Source organism: Meriones unguiculatus, chromosome 8 (assembly GCF_030254825.1).
Source record: "Meriones unguiculatus strain TT.TT164.6M chromosome 8, Bangor_MerUng_6.1, whole genome shotgun sequence".
In the NCBI taxonomy this organism is placed as follows: Eukaryota; Metazoa; Chordata; class Mammalia; order Rodentia; family Muridae; genus Meriones; species Meriones unguiculatus.
The window spans coordinates 60,395,839-60,414,655 of record NC_083356.1 but is presented as its reverse complement, the minus strand read 5'-3'; the positions used below and the strand labels follow the sequence as shown (position 1 = coordinate 60,414,655).

General features: G+C 36.9%; 1 protein-coding gene across 2 annotated transcripts in view; it reads left to right on the top strand.

Moving 5' to 3' along the window:
• Nucleotides 1-18,817, top strand: part of Zfpm2 (zinc finger protein, FOG family member 2) — a 453,160-nt gene that overhangs the window by 228,512 nt on the left and 205,831 nt on the right. For both annotated transcript variants that reach the window (XM_060389514.1, XM_060389513.1), the window contains one exon: nucleotides 6,068-6,186. In XM_060389514.1, the coding sequence (XP_060245497.1) occupies nucleotides 6,068-6,186 (119 nt within the window). The remainder of the gene's footprint in view (nucleotides 1-6,067; nucleotides 6,187-18,817) is intronic.

Below are 18,817 nucleotides of genomic sequence, written 5' to 3'. Positions count from 1 at the left end.
ACTCAGCATGACTTCAGGGCTGTCCATGTTTGATACCATGATGTATAATGTTTTCCAACCATGAAGAAAATATAAATATGGGTTCTGAAGCTATAGCCTTCTGCTCTATGAGGCCTGATAAACATAACAAGCCAATTCATGTGGTCTGCTTTGAAATTTGGTTATATATTTAAAACTAAGTTTAAACCAATCCAGAGTCTATTTTCAGCAGACGAAATAGGATCTTCTATCATCTCATTTACTTGCACCCCCATCCTTTATGAAAGCTGAGCCCACAGTTAAGAGATGTTAAATAAAATACCATATATGTTTATGTTACAAACTTAATGCAGGATTTTGCTGGAGCTGAATTCAGCTGATTGTGGATAGTGATGTGAAAAAGCCCACATCTTTCTCTTCTGTTGTATTCTACTAATTTTTATAGACTTTTGTTTCTTAAGAGACATTTAAAGGCTTCATTTTAAGGGGAAAAAGGCATATTGAAAGCTCCTTCATCAAAAAAGATTTGAGGTCATTTCTGGTGACTGAAATTACTTTTTTCCCACTCAGTCAATTTATTTTATTTAAATCTAAAACTGAATTGATATTTTTAAAGCTGTGGGGTGGTTAGTGGTAGTTTGACTTAGCTTCTTTTTTTAAGTGGAGATATCATAAGTCTTTGAGTAATCACAGACTTTTAAAAGTATGCATTATCAAGAAGATAAGGGAAACAGCCCTCAGCACTAACAATATTATCTTTTACCGAAATTGATTAGGGCATCCTAAGTGTCTAGGGTATTTTCTGTGTATCTACCCAACATGATAAAAAATAAGCCTTCATTTGAAGAATGGTTGCAAAAATGTGAACAGGACAGAAAAATCAATGTTTTGTTGTTGTTGTTTGTTTGTTTTCTTTTTCCTGCAGCTCTTTTGCAGATGACGCAGCATCCATGAGTGCCACAGGATGCTGGCCAAATGAAACATGTGAAAGTTGTAATAGGAAGAGCAGACACACTAAGACAATTCTTTCTAATGTTAAAATCAACGTTAAATGTCCTACAATCGACACCTATCACATTATGAGCATATTAAATTTTATAAAATTTATGAACATATTTATGAACATATTTAATTTTATAAAATTTCTATTTTCTAAGTACTACACACCAAAAACCATTGCTTATCTGGAGATAAAAATTATAAAACCCTGTGGATCAACTTGTTGATATTTTTGTTAAGGTAAAAGAAATTTTGAAGAAGAAAGCACAAAGAAATAATTAAATAGACTTCAAATGCAATTCAAAATGAGTTTAAAAAAATAGCTTTGTGCTTGATCATGTCCCGTTGATAGGGTCTGTTAAGACAAAAGCATGGTGGCTGTTTACTGGGTAGCAGGAGCAATTCCCAGAACAGGGGCTAAGCAGAAGATGAGGAAAAGGGGATGACAAGGAAGATGTCGTCTCTGTGGGAAGAACAAACTCATCAGAGCAGGAGAACCCATCACTTGGCAGAAGTTGAGGGCAGCCTCATGGAAGGACTGAGGTGACACAGACAGTCTCTTTCAGAGGTCAAAAGAGAGAGACTGCAAGATCTCGCCCAAAAGGCTGACTCAGTGAGAGCGGAATTCTAATAAGCTTATCCTGGAGGGCACGGAGCCTGCAATGGAAGCTTGTTAGTCACTCAGTGAGAATTAATGCAAACCTGAAATTTTCTGATAAGAAAGGCAAATCTGGGAGATAAGAGGAGGAAGATAAGTGAAAATATGAAGTGATTTGAATAGAGGAGTCAAAGAGAGATTTGAACACAGAGAGGTGGACATTGGGATGATATGATTCAAACAATTGGTGAAGTACTAAAATTTGTTACATACTTAGAATGACAATAATTGGCTATTGCAATTTCTTTTTCTGTCTACAACAACTGAAGTTCAAAGTGTTAACAAACCAATATTCAATCCCTCAGCTTCTCAGAAGGCACATGAGCAAAAGCCTATGCTCACAAATTGAAAACTTGAATTTCATCCTTGGAATTTTCTTCTAATTCCTAAAATACAAATAGCAACTTAGTTCTATCATTTTATCCACCCAATCCACACAGACTCCATAACCTGCACTATATTCCAGGCCCAGGTTTGTGTTTGCTTTATGTCTGAACCTGACTTCTTGTCTTGTGCTTAGCAGAAGACAAATCAATATTTGTATGGTGAATGAATGAATGAATGAATGAATGAATGAATGAATGAATGGAAGCATGAAGAAATGAGCCACAGATTAGGTATGAATTGGAGCTTTTCTTTTACAATTCAAGTTCTTATTTTAACAAGGACTTTTTAAGGACTGTTCAGCTGGTTATTGGACAGAATTAGGATAAAAAGCATCAGGCTGTTAAGAAAATAATACTTTACATAATGCCTATTAATAGTTAAAATAATCAAAATATCATACTCTAAATAACATGTAAGGTAAATATAATTTCTAATCACTAATATCATATATTTGTTGTTTCTTGAAATTAAATACATATTAATACCTTATGCTCTGCTGTGGCTTTTTGTAAATACAGATACAAATAAATGATTCATTCATAAACAGTTTTGGCAACAGGCAAGAGTTGCCCCAAACTTCAAAATAGCTTCTTAGTAAGCAAGGTGTTTGCCTGCTTGTCTAATGAAGCAGAAAATGTTGAGTTGAGAGCTTGGACAGTTACTGGGTATTTTGTAATAGTCATGCTTAAGAACTCACAAAGGATTTTTGGTCTTTTAAAAATTTTGATGCATAGTCAGAGACATCTGACAATGTAGGAGGTATTTGGATATTACTTCATGATCTGTCCTAAGTTCAGGTTCTTATTCCATTAAAGATAGTCCTGATTGTTAATCCACAGGTGTAGATAAGAGTCACTGTTTGACTGAAGCAGAATCCTTTCCAAATGAAATATGTCAAAAGCAGAAGGACAGAATGAATTACTTCTTAAAGAGGGTTTCAAAGATTTTCATGATTCCTCTGGTATCACTTAAAAATGACACGCCTTTTAAAAATTATAAACATTGCAAATTTCTTTGGACATCATCCTTTATGTACAAATAAATATTATTAAATACTATTTAGATGAAGGTATTATTTAAATGTAAACAGTTGAAATTTGTAGAATTCTTATCTGAGAGAAGTTAGATATTTTCCCTGTAAATGTAAAAATTATCCTTAAAGGTATAAATAAGAAGATATGCATAAATGGAAAGACATCTTCTGCACTATTTACCAACATTAAAATAGGTTCCTAGAGTAGCTTCGGGGCTCAGGTGCTAACACTGCTTCCTTGAAAAACGTTTCTAGCTTTACTCTGTCTTTGACAAATTTTCCAGGGAAAACTGCTGATTCCAATGTATTAATCAAAATTATTGTACAGAGTTTGAAACTCTTTCAGAAGAAAATCTCAGAAGTGGGTCAGTTATTTCACGTACCAAAAATATTATTAGAGTCCCACATTCTGAATACACTTCAGAGTTTAGCATATAAGTCCTGGTGTTATTTCCACCAAGGTATTCTTTTTATAAAACTGAGTTTTGAAGTCTGGATTTATTTTCCTCATTTTTGATCATCATTGGTCTCTGCTCTGGTCTTGTAAGAAACATTGACAGATCTGTAACTATCTAATGTGATGAGTTTACATTCTTTTTTGTATTTATTATCATTATTATTATTATTATTATATACAATTTATCCATTGTATATCCCGATTGTAGTCCCATCCTTCATCTCCTCCCAGGTCTCACCTTTCCTCCCTCCTCTCCCATCCTGGTCCACTGAAAGGGGGAGTTCTCTTTCCTTGCCATCTATCCCTAGCTTATCAAGTCTCATCAGGACTGCCTGGATTCTCTTCCTCTGTGTCCTGGCAGGGCCTCATTGCCAGGGCTAGGTGATCAAAGAGCAGACAACCAAGTTTATAAGAGGCAGCCCCTGTTCTACTACTCTGGAACCCACATGGAATCTGAGTTGTCTATGGGCTACATCTTAGCAGGGAGTCTAGGTCCTTTCCATGCATGATCCTTGGTTGGTACATCAGTCTCTCCAGGTCTCATTGGGCTCAGATATTTTTAGCTTTCTTGGTCTCTTGTGGGGCTCCTGTCCCCTCCATGTCCTTCTATTCCCCCACCCCCTTCTTCCATAAGACTCCCTGCACTCTGACCAAAGTTTGGCTGTGAGTCTCAGCATCTGCTTTGATCCCTCTTGGGTGGAGTCTTTCAGAGAACCCTCTAAAGTAGGCTCCTGTCCTGCTTCCTCTCTTCCACCACTTCTGGTGTATATCTTGTTTTCCATTCTAAATGAGATTTAAGCATCCTCCCTAGGGTCCTCCTTGTTGTTTAGCTTCCTTAGGTCTGTAGAACCTAGTATGGTTATTTCTATAATATATGGCTAATATTCATTCCACTAATAAATGAGTATATACCATGCATGTCTTTTTGTTTCTGGGTTACCTCATTCAGGATGATCTTTTCTAGTTCCATCCATTTGCCTGAAATTTTCATGATTTCCTGTTTTTAATATCTGAGAGGTATTCCATTGTGTAAATGTGCCACAATTTCTTTCATTCTTAAAACAGTTGCCAAGGGGAGGGAGTATGGGAAGAGGGGACAATGGTTAGAATGTGAAATTATTACGAGCATTCTTTTAGAAACACAGATGAATTTGCATTGCATAATGGAAACATGTTACACATTGTGTTATATTTTAGTACAGGAAAGTTTTGTGTAATTTTGCAGTGATTTAGGGAGGGCAATAGTAAGAGCACAAAAGATAATGTTACGTAATTAAAAGAGGGTGATGCAGATAACAAAGAAACAGAGATGAAATGTCACTGAGCTCAGTTTGATGGGGTTACTTTTAAAACTGTGAAGACAGAAACTATAGCCCTTAACAGGTTTCCCACGTATACATAGAAACGTGGCAACTTGAGGCAGTCATGACAGGATGCACTGAGCTCCAGCTGAATTTTTTTCTTGTTTTCTAATCTGCATGGCTTTCAGTCTGTAGCTCTCTTTATTTAATAATCCCTCATTTTTTTTTTTTTCAAGACAGGTTTTCTTTCTGTATCCTTGGCTCTCCTGACCTTGCTTTGTAGACCAGGCTGGCCTTGAACTCACAGTGAGCTGCCTTCCTCTGCCTCGTTGAATGCTGGGATTAAAGGCGTGTACCACAATGCTTAATCTGCTATTGCACAGTCTGAGAGGAAACGCAGACATGAAACACTAAACTATACTAATGACATAGTATTTTAAAAATTTAGATTGTCATATGACACAACAGTGCTTTGGGAGTAAAAATAGTGATTGATCACCAATTCTGGGATGAGAATTCTTGTTCTTCTTAAACCATGGTCAAGCTGTGGGCCTCATTTAGTTTTTATTCATTCATTTATTTATTTTTGTAGCTACGTGTCAGTTAATCAAGTAGTCAATTAATCCATAATTCATAATATGTTTGTAATGTCTTTATTTTTTGTGTCCCATTAGTGATTTCAAAATATTTCTGTTGTCTAAGCAGATCTAGTATTGAATTGACTATTCTTATACACACACACACACACACACACACAAGAAAAAGGGGGGATTACCAAAACAATTTTATTTGAGAAAAATAATATGCATTGCTTACTGCATGTGTACTGATTTTATCCATTGTAACTAGTAGTAATTCCAGAAGATTGCCACTCTCCAGATAATTGTTCTTCAAAAGTTTTGAGTAGATGCAAGAATTTTACCCATCATTTATTCTCCAAAGTCTTCTTTCTATTTTGGAATTAGATCAATGATTTTTAATGAAATGTTGCCTTCTTTTTGGAATGGCTTCAGTGGATAATGAGTGTGGAGAGTGAAGAAAAGAACCTGGACTGATTTGAATACAGTTGTAAGGCAGGCCGTCTTTCTTTAAAGAATACCAAGGTTGCTATTTTTTTTTCAGGGAAACATACTTAATTTTCTTTATATGAATCCTGAAAACATTGGATGTGTAGAGCGAATGGAAAACAGGTGCTATTGTTAGTATGTGTGTGTGTGCAAGAGTTCTAATCGCCCGTGTGCTCACATCTGCAGGTGAACTGGAAGTGCTTCAGAGAGATGGGGAAAGGAAGATTCAGAGTCGGCAGCAGCTTCCGGTGGGAACGACCTGGGGCCCTTTCGCCGGGAGGATGGACCTCAATAATAATTCTCTGGTACGTGGGCCTTCTCAGATGTTGGACTACTCTTACCTTTATCTCTGCTTGCTTCCCGGTTAAATTTCAGGGAGGAAGAAGTTTGTTTTTTGTTGATCGTATGGATTTCAAAACATTTTTCAATTGTTTGTTCCTGATTAGTGTATGTATAATCCCAAAGGAAACAGCTTAGTTTGATAGCGTGCACTCCTCAGCTCACGCTGTGTCTGCTCAGTCACACTGAGACTGTTCACATTTAACACTGTGTACACGCACCTTTAGTTTTCAGATGACGCAAATTCAATACCACACCTAATAGGGGTACATAAAGAGTAAGAACTAAAGAACATTGCTACCCTTTCATAACACTGTAACTGTAAGGGCAAGGGTGAATGAGGATCATTCTAAGTTGTGTGAACATTTTTATTAGAGTTCTGAGGTCAGAAAAGTCACCTGATTGTTATTCTATGGATAACTAATTCTATGGATAACCACTGTGGTTAGCGAAATTAGTTATCCATAGAATATATGAAGGTATTATAGCTAAAAGGGATAAAAAGGCAGGAGGTAGACTCCCCAGTCTTCCATCTCACCAGGTGTCTCCACTCATTCCTAGCTCTGCTTAACGAGCATCTGAGAATGAAGATATTGATCATGTTTAAAACTGCCACCAAATTCCACCACAACCTCTTGTCATTCCTCAGATATCCTGTCAATAGTTTCTGCATTGAAATGACACCTATGGTTCATTTATGAACTAGTGAGGGTTTTCTCGTTTGTTATGTCAAAATAATATATCTTAAAGAGAAACATGTAATTAAATTTTGTATTATAACATATATACATATATACACATATATGAGTAAACACACAGGATGGTAGTTTCACGGCATTATTACCAACTGTTAAATTGTGATACATAAAAAAATAAACCTACTTGTGAAAGTTTAGCTCCTCATTGCTTCCCTGTAAGGCATCATATCGTGGTTTTAACACTCTTCTACCATTCCAAAGCTATTCTATGCCGTGTTTAATATTTTAAATTATTCAGTTTATATTTGAACCATTCAGTATTTTTGATACTTTGTGAGGCATATGAGTCTTCTGAGCTACCAGATCAGCTGTGGCCAATAATTCTCTACAGAAATAAGTTACTACCTGTTTATTTATCTTAGTGTCTAAATCTCTAATTATATGTATATTAGGAGTCAACACCTTTTTGTTATAAAATTTAGATATTTTACTACAGTGTACTTTTAAAATATTTTCCTTTGAGAACATGTCTCCTCTAGAACATAATAGGACTTTGTCACTAAACACAACCTGTACCATGCTGGTCATTGCTCAGAGACTACCAATACGTAATAAATGCTTATTTATTTTTAGACAAGAGTGTATAATTTCAGGATCAATTAGTTCAATTACCCCTCCTTGCATGTCTGCGGATGTGCTGTATTTCAGTTTTTGGCTTCATAGATGAGAAGACAAAAGCTCTTACTGCTGATTACAGAATTTCTGTGTTTAAGTCTTCCAATGCTACCTCTTCAGCAGAATTTTGATAGTACATTTTTAGCATGATAATGATTTTTAATGTATAAAAATAAAATGATCAATAGTAACAGTAGCCAAACCTTTGGAGGTTTGGCTTGTTTGCTTTACCTTGGGCAAATTGTTAGTTATGATATTTAGACTACTTAACAGTTTGTAATTAGTCAAATATTTATGCAATTTCATTGAATCTTTTGAATTTGGACAGTACTACAATATGTTTTTTATAACATGAAGACAAATTTTTCTTATCAAAAATATATAGCTTACTAACCTTTCCTTACACAACGTTGAATCAAATTTGAATAAGAACACTCATTTAAATTGCTTGTTTGCCAACCAGTGTGATGTTGCGCTGCACAGACTCATGCTGTTGGCTCGGGAGATTCGGCACACTAATTAATCCAACACAGTAATTAATTGAGTCACCATGCCAGATGTCAAATCCTTTTTATATCTTTCAAGTCTCCATCTTGAAATACATTAATAGTATTCCACCTTCTGTGGAAGCCTTTGCACACCAGACATTTGTATTTATGTAGGGTATTCCAAGAAGCATACCCCTCTGTATAGAAAAAAAAATGGGAAAACTGATTAGACAAGAAATTAATCTTGGAGTAATATAAAGCACTGAATGTGTAAATAGATTTTCTCTTACCAATAGCTTCTTATCTTAGTGAAACTTTGTACTGTAAAGGTTTGATAATAGCAGCAACAGCAAAGTTAAAGCATGTATTGGGCCAGGTATGCTTTACATGAGAGAAAACAAGACATCTCTGTAATAAAGTATAGCAGAGAAGAAGACCGGCACTTTGAGAAGTTAAATAATCAGCTCCCAAGCAAGTGTTTGATATTACAACTCATGTGGCAATCTCAGAAGTGTTGTCTATAATGTAGGAATAATACTTGGCTTATAAGGACCTTTGCGAGAGTAGATGATGACACATAAATGGATTATTGGCAGATATTAGCTACTGTTTCTGGTCTGCTGAGTGGACAAGTGGATCTACCACAGTGCAGCACATGAAAGTATTACAGACCCCTCCACAGACTAAACATGGAACACTGTTGACTCTGGTGCTTAGAGACATTACTTGTCTAAGTTTAGCTCTTGGCTAAGTGGTTATCATTTTTCATAAAAACTAAACCAATAGGATGTGTCTGAACATTAAGACTTATTATAAGGATTTGGGTCAGGAAAGAAAGGGAGCTTTCTAAGTTCAAAATTTTTATTGTGGTGCGGTAAACTGAGATCCAGAAGAGTCCGCAGTATAGTTGAAGTCCAAAGGCTGCTGTTTCCTTCTGCCTGGAGAAGTTAATCTGCCTGTGATATTTAGACTGCCATTTTATTGAATGTAATCTACCTGTATTATGGGATGTTATTTGCTTTGTTCAAAGTTCACTAATTTAAACACTAATTCTGCTTACAAACATCCTCTGAATTAACACATAAAATTAACAAACTCAGGTTTCAGAAGTGCGTGACATCTTGGGAGCTTTCTTTCTGGTTTGTGACGTTATGACCCTCAAGGAATTGCTTACCAGTAAATGAACATACATTTATTCCCAACACTCCCACTTCGACATTGCACAGTAACATAAAGTACCGTTGCAGTTCTTTGTTTTGGTTCTTTTGAAAATCCTACGACTTCATTGACTGAGTAATGACAGAATGGTCTTTTAAATCACATTAAATTCTAGCCAGTCTGTGCCTTGAAAAGGGAAAGTCTCTATGTATTATGTCTTTGATGATTCTTTATATCTTTCCAAGTACATCTAAAGATCTTTGTGATAAGGTAAAGCTCCCATCGGTATTAATACATCAAATCTAATGTACAAATATCATCAAAGACCAATGATTATTTAAAAGGTTGAGTATCTAGAATTTAAGTGACATTTGCACCCTCTTGCTTGTGAATTTATCCACTATTCATAGCTAAGTGTGTGAGTGGATTCAGCCAGCTGCTAGAATGATTCTATGTACATCCTAATTAAATAGAACATATATACAAAGTCCCATATTGCCATATAATATTAAACTCATCATTACCTGATGAATTAAAAAATGAAAATTGATGGAGAAATCTCATTTTTCCTCTGTTCAATCGGAATAGAAAATTGTTTGATTTTCATTTGTGACATTAAATTCTTCAAACAGGCAATGCATATTTGAAGGGTCTATGCTATTGACCTAATAATAAAACAATTCTTACATTAAATTTCATAAAAGTTTCAGAATACTCATTATCATGCAAATTTGGTAGAGAAAAGAGTTAGCAGTTCTACATCTATTATGATCCCATTTAACAGATGCCTCCATTTCTTCTAGTTCTCTTTCTTGACATTGATTTTTGACCCCATTCTTTTCTAGTTATCCAGTTTTTTTTCCATGATACACGGTTGCAAACATTTCCATGCTTGTATCTCTCAAGCACTCATTGCTACAGCCAAAGTGGTTGCTTAGTGGAAACACTTTTGTTTTGTCTTTGTTGTTGTTGTTTTCTTTAGAGGTTGTTTGTTTATTTGTTTTTCTTTCTGTGGATATTTTTACAGCTGCAGGAGCAAGTTCCATTCAAGTAAGCCAAAAAGAAAGTCTTAGTTTTTTCATGTTCTGAATGAAAGTTTTCAATGAGTAATAAACACAAGTTAACTGATAAACCCCAAGCTTCTTTATTTCTTTATAGAATCTGAGCTCTCATCCATGCTGTCTTCTGAAATTTGTCTCCAATTGGTTTAAAATTTTTTTTTAATTTTTTTAAAGAGCCTAATTTCCCATCTTGCCTTTACACATCCCTGCTGGAGTTTTTTTGTGGTCACTTCCTCCAATAAACTGGACTCACTCAGACTAACCTTTTGGAAAAGCTCTACACAGACACCCTTTAAGATAAAGTGAGGAAGGGTGGAGATTCATCTCAGAGGTTAAGAGTGCTTGCTACTCTTGCAAATGACCTGAGTTTAGTTCCTAGCATCCATTTTGAGTCTGACAACAGTATGAAACTCCAGTCCCAGGAGATCCAATACCCTCTTTGGACCTCTGTGAGCATCAGGCACCCTATGGTACACAGACATGTATGCATGCAAAACCCTGATGCACATGAATAATAAAATCAATAAATCCAAAGAGATATATAGTGACAAACTAAGTGTGAAAGCAGTATTCAAATGAATATTTTGACTCTAGAGGACAGAGATTTATTGAATCTTTATTATTCCATTTGGACCTCTACCACTGGTACATAATATGCATCTGATAAATGTTTCTAAGAAATCAAAACCCAACTCAGTGGAATAAAGTTACTAGGGATATTCTCACTGATACCCACCTGGGTTTTCCCAGCTTTACCATGCCAATGATAGAACCGATAATTATGCTGAAGCAAGACTTTCTGTTGTGTCTCAAGCATTTTTATTGATGTTGACATTGTGAATGATATCTTCCCTTTTAATATTAATTTTCATCAGAGCTTAGCATTACTGTACTTTTGTGCTTCTCTCAGAGCCTTGGCTCCTTTTAATTTGACTGTGCATGTTTCCCAAAACACTTCCGGCCTTTCTTCTCTTCTCCCTCTGCTCCTAGTGCCTCAGGGAGCTTATCCATTTGTAAAGCTTCAGCTACTAATTTACAAGTGACATTTAAACCAAAATCTCTAACCTTGGCTTTTTACTCTTTCTCTAATAGAGCATATTTCCACTATTTTATGTGCTTTTCCTACTAGCCTTCCTCACTAAATTCCTACAATTCAGTTGTCATGAAGAAAGTTTATTACTGGCTTTGCGAATGGTTTTTCTGCTCTTCCTCCCCAGCTTTCAACCTCCAGTCTACCTTGGCTCTTAACTTCCCACCCCCTTTCTTGTCTCCACAAGGGGCATCCCGTCATCTTTCCTGCATTGTTCCCTTTCCTCTCACATCCGAAATGCTTGCTTACACATAGTTGCCCAAAGCTATTCTTTTTCATTTTTCTCCAGAACTACACTTGTTCTGCTCCTTTCACTTTAGAGTCAGTCATCCATTTCCAGTGTTTTCCTTTACACATCCTCCTTCCAGATCTCCATTTCTTTATTCCTGATTCTGTTGCACTGCTTTAGCTTTTAACTCCATCACATGCCCCTTGATTGTCACAGCACTCTTTCTGCCTTCTGTCTTTCTCATCTTTTTAAATCTAGATCATAATATGCCCTAAATCTCAGTAGCCCCTAAGTCTAGTGCTTCAAATCCTAAAATGCACAAGGGAAACTAAACTGGGAAAGTCTCAGTGGGCCTTTTTTCTTTGCAACTTTTACTGTTTTTCTGAGCAGAGACTTCAATTCCTGTGAACTGCCTTCAGGGTCCTGCCTGGGAAGATAGTGTTTTCCCACACTACCTATGTCTTAATAAGGTTGAGATCTTTTGTTTCCCCTCCTTCCCTTCTTAATGGCAGTAATTCTCTTGCTCAGTTCAAACTTGCCTGTGATGTAAACTTTCTCTGAAGTCTCCATTCTTGGGCAGATAACCTCTTCTGAAGATCGCACTTTGCTCTCTCTTTGCTAGGATTAGGGTACTTTGCATGCTGTTTATTTGCCCTGTCACTGAGCTCCTTATCTAATTTTTGTCATTATATTCTTGCATCGCCAATGGCTAGCTTAGAGTAATGGGTACTTTTACTAAGTGATCATTTTTTTTTCCTCAGAATAGGAGAACTGGGATCCCTTCTCTTCATTCAGGATCAACACATCCATTTTAGATTGAATAACTGTTTCCACACCTGTGGTTGCTCTTCCTCTTCTACCCAGTTTAGCAGTCGTACCACAGTGAACTTGCTCTTTCGCTAATTATGTTTGTGTGTATACATTTTTCCATTTTTAAGCTCAGTGTAACGACTGTTTGAGCAGAGCAAGGCAACTACATGTATTTCTTGACTTTGCACACACTAGGGAGCTATGCTCTGATGATCCCTTGATAGATGTAGATGAACTTCAACCCTTTGATGCTGCTCTGCTGCTGAGGCAGTGTAGGTTTCTTTACAGCAGAATCTGTCTTATTCCTCACTATGACTTGGGTGCAGGCCAAGAAGGTGCTCTGCTCCACTGTGCTCTCTGTGAGGTCACATCCAGCGTCTCACTTTCTAGTGACAATCCATCTGGGAAATTCCATCTGTCTCTGCTTGGAAACTGAGGTGGCAGTCTCCCACTGGGAGCAATTTTCTATTAACTTCTTGGATAAGATCAGTCAGATTTATACCGAACTGATAGAAAACATAAGAGCAGGGTTGTTCCAAGAGAAGACAAATGTACTGATTCCTCTAATTGGCCTTGAGCCAGTTTCATTCAAGAATGCCCTTAGGTCCTATTAGTGCACTGACTTGTGACCTTTTTAATTGTACCCTGTTCCTCTTGGGAAGCATTGGGGAAATACATTATTGATGGAGGTTGTAGGTTTGTCTCTTAGGGAGGGCAAGATCCTGGCTTCTCTTAACACTGGATCTGCTATTTGGAGAATAATGGAAACCCAAGTGGACAGGGAAGCTGCTGAAGAAGACATGGAGCAGGACATTTAGCATATCAGAGCTTTGGACAATGACACGTTTTCTTACTAGAATAAGAGTAGTTTTGTTTTTGTTTTTGTTTATTTTAAGAGAAGAGTGCAAAAAGAGGAAAGAGGTATAGAAACCCCAGAAATTAAAGATATCCGGTGAAATATGAGCCTGAAAGTAAGAAACTAAAACATCAAAGAATCACTTTAGAAACCCGTAGAATGCAAGTTTCATTATCTGCATGTTCATCTACAGGGACTAGTTATATTTTGATGAGGGAAGCATGCTGATGATGACAACAGATGGAATTAAGTTTCTTCTGAGGCAGTAATGCCAAACTGGATCATAAATTGTGCCCTTCCTGATAATTATGACCTGCCTCCAAAGTACACTTTTTATGTGTAGTTTAACTATGTGTTAGCCTATATCTTCTTTTGCCATAATTTTCTCCTGATTATAGTCTTTCCAAGTTCTTTAAGTACTGACTTAAAATTTTAAAATATGGGAATCCATTGATGCAATTATTCGTCATTTATCCCCAGTTTGTGGTTTTAGACATACACACACACACACACACACACACACACCATCTCATATAGTTCAGGCAGAACTCAAACTCATCACGTGACCTAAGTATCTTGTAAACTCTCAATTTTCATTCTTCCTGCCTCAGCTTCCTGAATGTTGGGATATAACTATGTACCAACACACCTCACTCCATAACCTGGAATTTAAAATATTTTTTAAAATTCGTCTATGATGTATGACTCAACCTATTTATGCATACTTACAAAAATTACTTTTCCTCTTCATTTAAAATTATCTGTGGTTTTCTAGAACCCAAGTAGAATTTTTGTTGAAGACACCCTCATAGGGCTATTGAGATGTGTGTAAGTGCTGTGCTGTTGAGATTATTACTATCTGAAAGGATGAGCTGATCACATCATGATAATGTGATCATTGTGGCTGCAGTGGAAGCATGTTTGAGGCTGAGGTTGATCACCAGTGGGACTTCCTAGAGTTCAGGCATGAGGGGTGAAGGCTAGATGCTGACTCATATTGGAAGCCTTCGTGTATGCTGGGCTCTTGTTTCATGCACTGTGGCCGCATACAGTGAATTTTCTTAGTACAGATGTCAGTGCTACTGCCCTGCCTCAGTCTGCCCAGTGCGGTCCCTCCGAAGGTCTGCACTGTGAGGAGGCAGATGGAAAAGTCCTGACTGCCTAGAGAAAGGCATCCCTCCTTCCAGCTTTGGGGAAGCAGTTTTCAGAGTGCAGCCTGTTGTCTTCATCACATACACTATAAAATGTAAATTATTTTAAAAATGTGAATTTTGAATCAGGGAGTAAAAATGACATGTTGTGAGGAGCGTTTTGAACAAAGTTGAATAAAACTGTTCTTTGTGTAGCTGCGATGCTTTTGTAGGTTTTTCTACCTGATGTTTTGAAAGAGTTGGCATTTTACATATTTTAAAACAGTTAGTCCAGGATTGAGCACTTACCTGTCATCTGCATGGTGGTGATAGATTCCCCTCTGAGTCATGAGAATTCAGGAGCCGTCTTAACTTAGCATAATATATTCAGCAATTTGAAGATGGCACCTGTGAGAAAGTAGACCGAACACTATTCTATAGTCCTTCAGTTTGGTTTTAAAACTGAAATTCTTACAGGATAATTCTCTCTAGATCTTGTAACACATTAGGTCCTGCTTTTAATCTAATTGACCACTAGGAAGTCCTTAGGTGGCCTGAACCAACTGTTACAGTTTATCTGTCTATTGGTATCTTTGTTATCATACAAAGCTGATCCAACAGAGGTGAGTTTGTGAGGATGGCCACACCACTTTTAGAAAGCACTATGTTGATGATGCATAATGTTCCAGAGACAAGCATCTTTTGCACACTTATAATAAGAGTAAAAACAATATAGATTTTTATCAAGTACTTTTAGAAACTTGTAAAAAAACAAGTACTTGATAAATTCTGTTTGGGAGGTAACATTTCATTTTTTTAAAACTTGCATGTGCTTCTATTTTTATATTACAGCTTATTTCTTTCATGCACACGCGAACAGTGGAAGCACTTGTAAGAAGATGTAAGAACAGCTTTTGGGAGTCTGCTCTCCCTTCCAGTCACGTGGGTCCTCTGGAATGAATTCAGGGCACCAGTCTCGGCTGTAGGGGCCTTAACCTGCTGAGTCATCTCATTGGCCCTAAATTTTAAGCTAAGTGTTGAATTTAAAACTTAGCTTTATTATTCCTTTATTTTCACAGAATTCGGTTTTTCTCATAAAAATTATTGGCCCTGTTCAGCTCAACTTTGTTTTCTTATTTCTGAAAATGGTTATATTTTCCATGCCATTATATAATCACGTTATTCAGAAGATGTGACAGTTAAACATAGCACTGTGTGTGCAGACCTCTGCCTTATGTATTTGCTTATTTGTCTTATCCCCTTTTTGTTCAATTCTATTTCTGACTGCCCAGTGCCATTGTCATAGTGACTGTCACAAGCCCTAAATCAGGGTGACAGATGGCCGGTTCTTTGGTGTCATTGGAAGGTTCAACTTCTGGAGAATTTGACTACTAGCTCACTAAAATGGCTACTTATTCAGCTGACAACATGGTTGCTGGCATTCCCATTGGCAGGAAAATGAGATAGCAAGAGAAGGGTCCAAGACAGAAACACAGAGTATTTTTAACCTAACCTGAAGAATGACGTCTCATCCTTTCACTAAATTCAGGTTATTAGGTTTAGCCAGTTCGAAAGGGGTGAGTTTAAACAAGGCTTGCAAATGAATAGGAGGTATCTTGGACATTTCAGAGGCCTTCTGCTGTGAAAGGCAATTTGCATAAGTAGTTACTTGACCTCTGTCCAAAGAAGATGTTTCAAATAATAGGAGCAGTAGGAGAAATCACAAAAGAAAATTCAATTAATTTGAACAGAAGAAAAGAGATTAAGTCTTCTAAGTATCATAACCAAAATCAAACATTCATTAGTTAAAAACACTTTTGAAAATGAGAAGTATTTTGTTCTTATTTATATAAGTAAATAATATTCCCACAGAAAGTGATCAGTGGGTCCCTTATTTAGATACTAATTCTGCAGGTAGTAAAAATTGAGCTAAAAGGCATGCGCACACATGTGGGACACACACACGACTCACACGCATACACACTTAACATAGAAAAACTTGAAAAATATATGTGAAGTATAATTTACACAAATGTTAATTGGAATTAGAAACTCAAAGTAGTTTTGAGTTTTGGTCATATCTTCTTTGTTCATTTTGCGAAACACGTACTAACATACTGTATTCATCAAATGTTTGACAGAACATCCGGGAAAGAGCTCATGGTAAGTTCAGAATAGCTTGATTCTCGTCTTGCCTGTTATTATTCAAAGTTGCTGTGTTCTCTTGGGTGCAATCACACATCCTCTCAGTTTTCTCATTTATAAAAGAGAATTATTATACATGACTTACATCATACAGTTGCTTTAGAATGATATGAAATTACATGCATTTAGTCACTTTGAAAACTATACAGCCTGTGACGTGATGTGAACCTGGATCACTTTTTATTATATAGCCAGTGAATAGAAAGTTAATTCTTCATCTCTTTAACTCTTCAGGAAGCACATACAGCCTTTCCCGCTTCTGCCCTCTGTTAGATGCGCAGCTTCAACTGTCATCCTGTGAATGCATCTCTGTGTATGTGTACCCACATTAATTTGAGCATACATGGTCATCAGAGTTGTTGATTAGCTAGTGTGAATCTTTTGAGGCTCCCATTATACAACTTTGGAAAGGGGAAAGTATGTATTTAGAGCATTTAGATCTCAGTAGACAATCAATGCACAATCAGAGGATAAAAACAAGTAATTTTAGAAAGAGAAAGGTTGAGCAGTCAAACTACATTTTGAATTATCTTGACTGAGTTGTATTTTCTTTTAGTCGGAAGTTATTCTTTAGAAAGCATATCTCAAGTGTGTGATTGGGGATATCCAACAATTGGAAAAGTAATTTACACTGTATGGCTTGCTATTGAGGTAGGTTTGTATTTTAAAATGTTAACCCACTTTTTTCATTATTTATGGAGTTTTAGAGCTCTGTACAGAAAAAGAAGATACTGTTATCATGGTTCAGAGAAACACATGATAAAAGAATAGATGGTAAAGCGCTCAAAAGAGCAGAGGTATTTCACAGGTTGATTAAAAAGTCAAACATTCATCATAATTTAGTGTGTAGAAGCACAGGCAGATACCATAGACAGGAATCCCTCCTGTGGTCATTATTTCTGTGTCTCTGTCGCAATCTCTCTCTGTCTCTGTTTTCTCTATTTCTCTCATCTATCCACCTTTCTTTGTATGTATCTGTCTTTCTATCTCTCTATCTCGTGTGTGTATGTGTGTGTGTTGTATTGTCATTTGGCCTACATTAACTAATCAAATCCCTACTACTCCAATTTGAGTCCCAGGTGTGACATGGGCACACTTCTTGGAAACTGGTGCTACTTAGGCACATGTAGAATATCCACCCATGTAAAGATATTCTGTGATATAGCCACATGTGCAGCTAACATGATTACCATAATCTTAGAACATACAGAATTAATTTTCCTCAGGTAGAATTACATGATAAAATGGTAGTCTTTGCATTCTATGGAAGTTCAGACATGGCAAAGAAATTTGGTCTTTTTTTTTTTCTTTTCTGAGCATCTCAACAAAGGAATCTGGGCACTTTTACTCATACTGCATTCCTTTATACCATACAAAAGAAAGACAACAATTGATGCCTACTCAAGGAAAGAGACATTTAGAGCTCCATCTGTTGATACTCCAGGAGAAGGGGCTGAGGAGGGCAAGCACAAGATGAAAGTCAAGCAGTGGTCCCTGCTATAGCTTCATTAATCACATGGAGACATTCTGAAAAATGTTTCTCCTTGGTTGCAGCCATCTATTTTTTGGTGTTAATCTGCACCCTGTGGCAGGGTTTTGTGAGGGGAAACAATGAGCAGTTTCGTGGCCCCTCCTTTCTCCCAATTGTTGTAGCCCCTGTCAGAAGGCTCTGAGTATGATGCAGGTCTGTATCAGTGTGATAAGGGAAAAGAGGATTCTGGATGGCTTTCGAGAGACTCCATGGGGGTGGAGTATGCTGTTTTGGACCAGACACGCTATGGAATATAGCAGAGGCCTTTAATGGGATCCCAAGTTTTCTGAGCCAAACCTTGTGCTTCTTCTTGAAGCTTTTCTAATAAAATGTCTTGATGGTTAAAAATTATGTGACTGTCAGAGGGGCCAAAGTTCAAGGTGCTGTTTTAAGTCATTTGTGCCATAATCTTTGATTAGTTATTCTAGGCCAAATGACAAAACATATACACACTCTCTGTTTCTCTGTTTCCTCTCTCTCTCTCTCTCTCTCTCTCTCTCTCTCTCTCCTTTCAGGGACAAATGAGGTCACTTTTAATCTGCTAAGAGAATTTCAGCCATTGCCGTCATGGACTCTGTGTGAGTGACCAGTGTGTTTTATGTACTGTAGGTTCTCATTTTATAGCTAAATGAAATATGAAGCTATCATTTATAATGCTGATTCCAT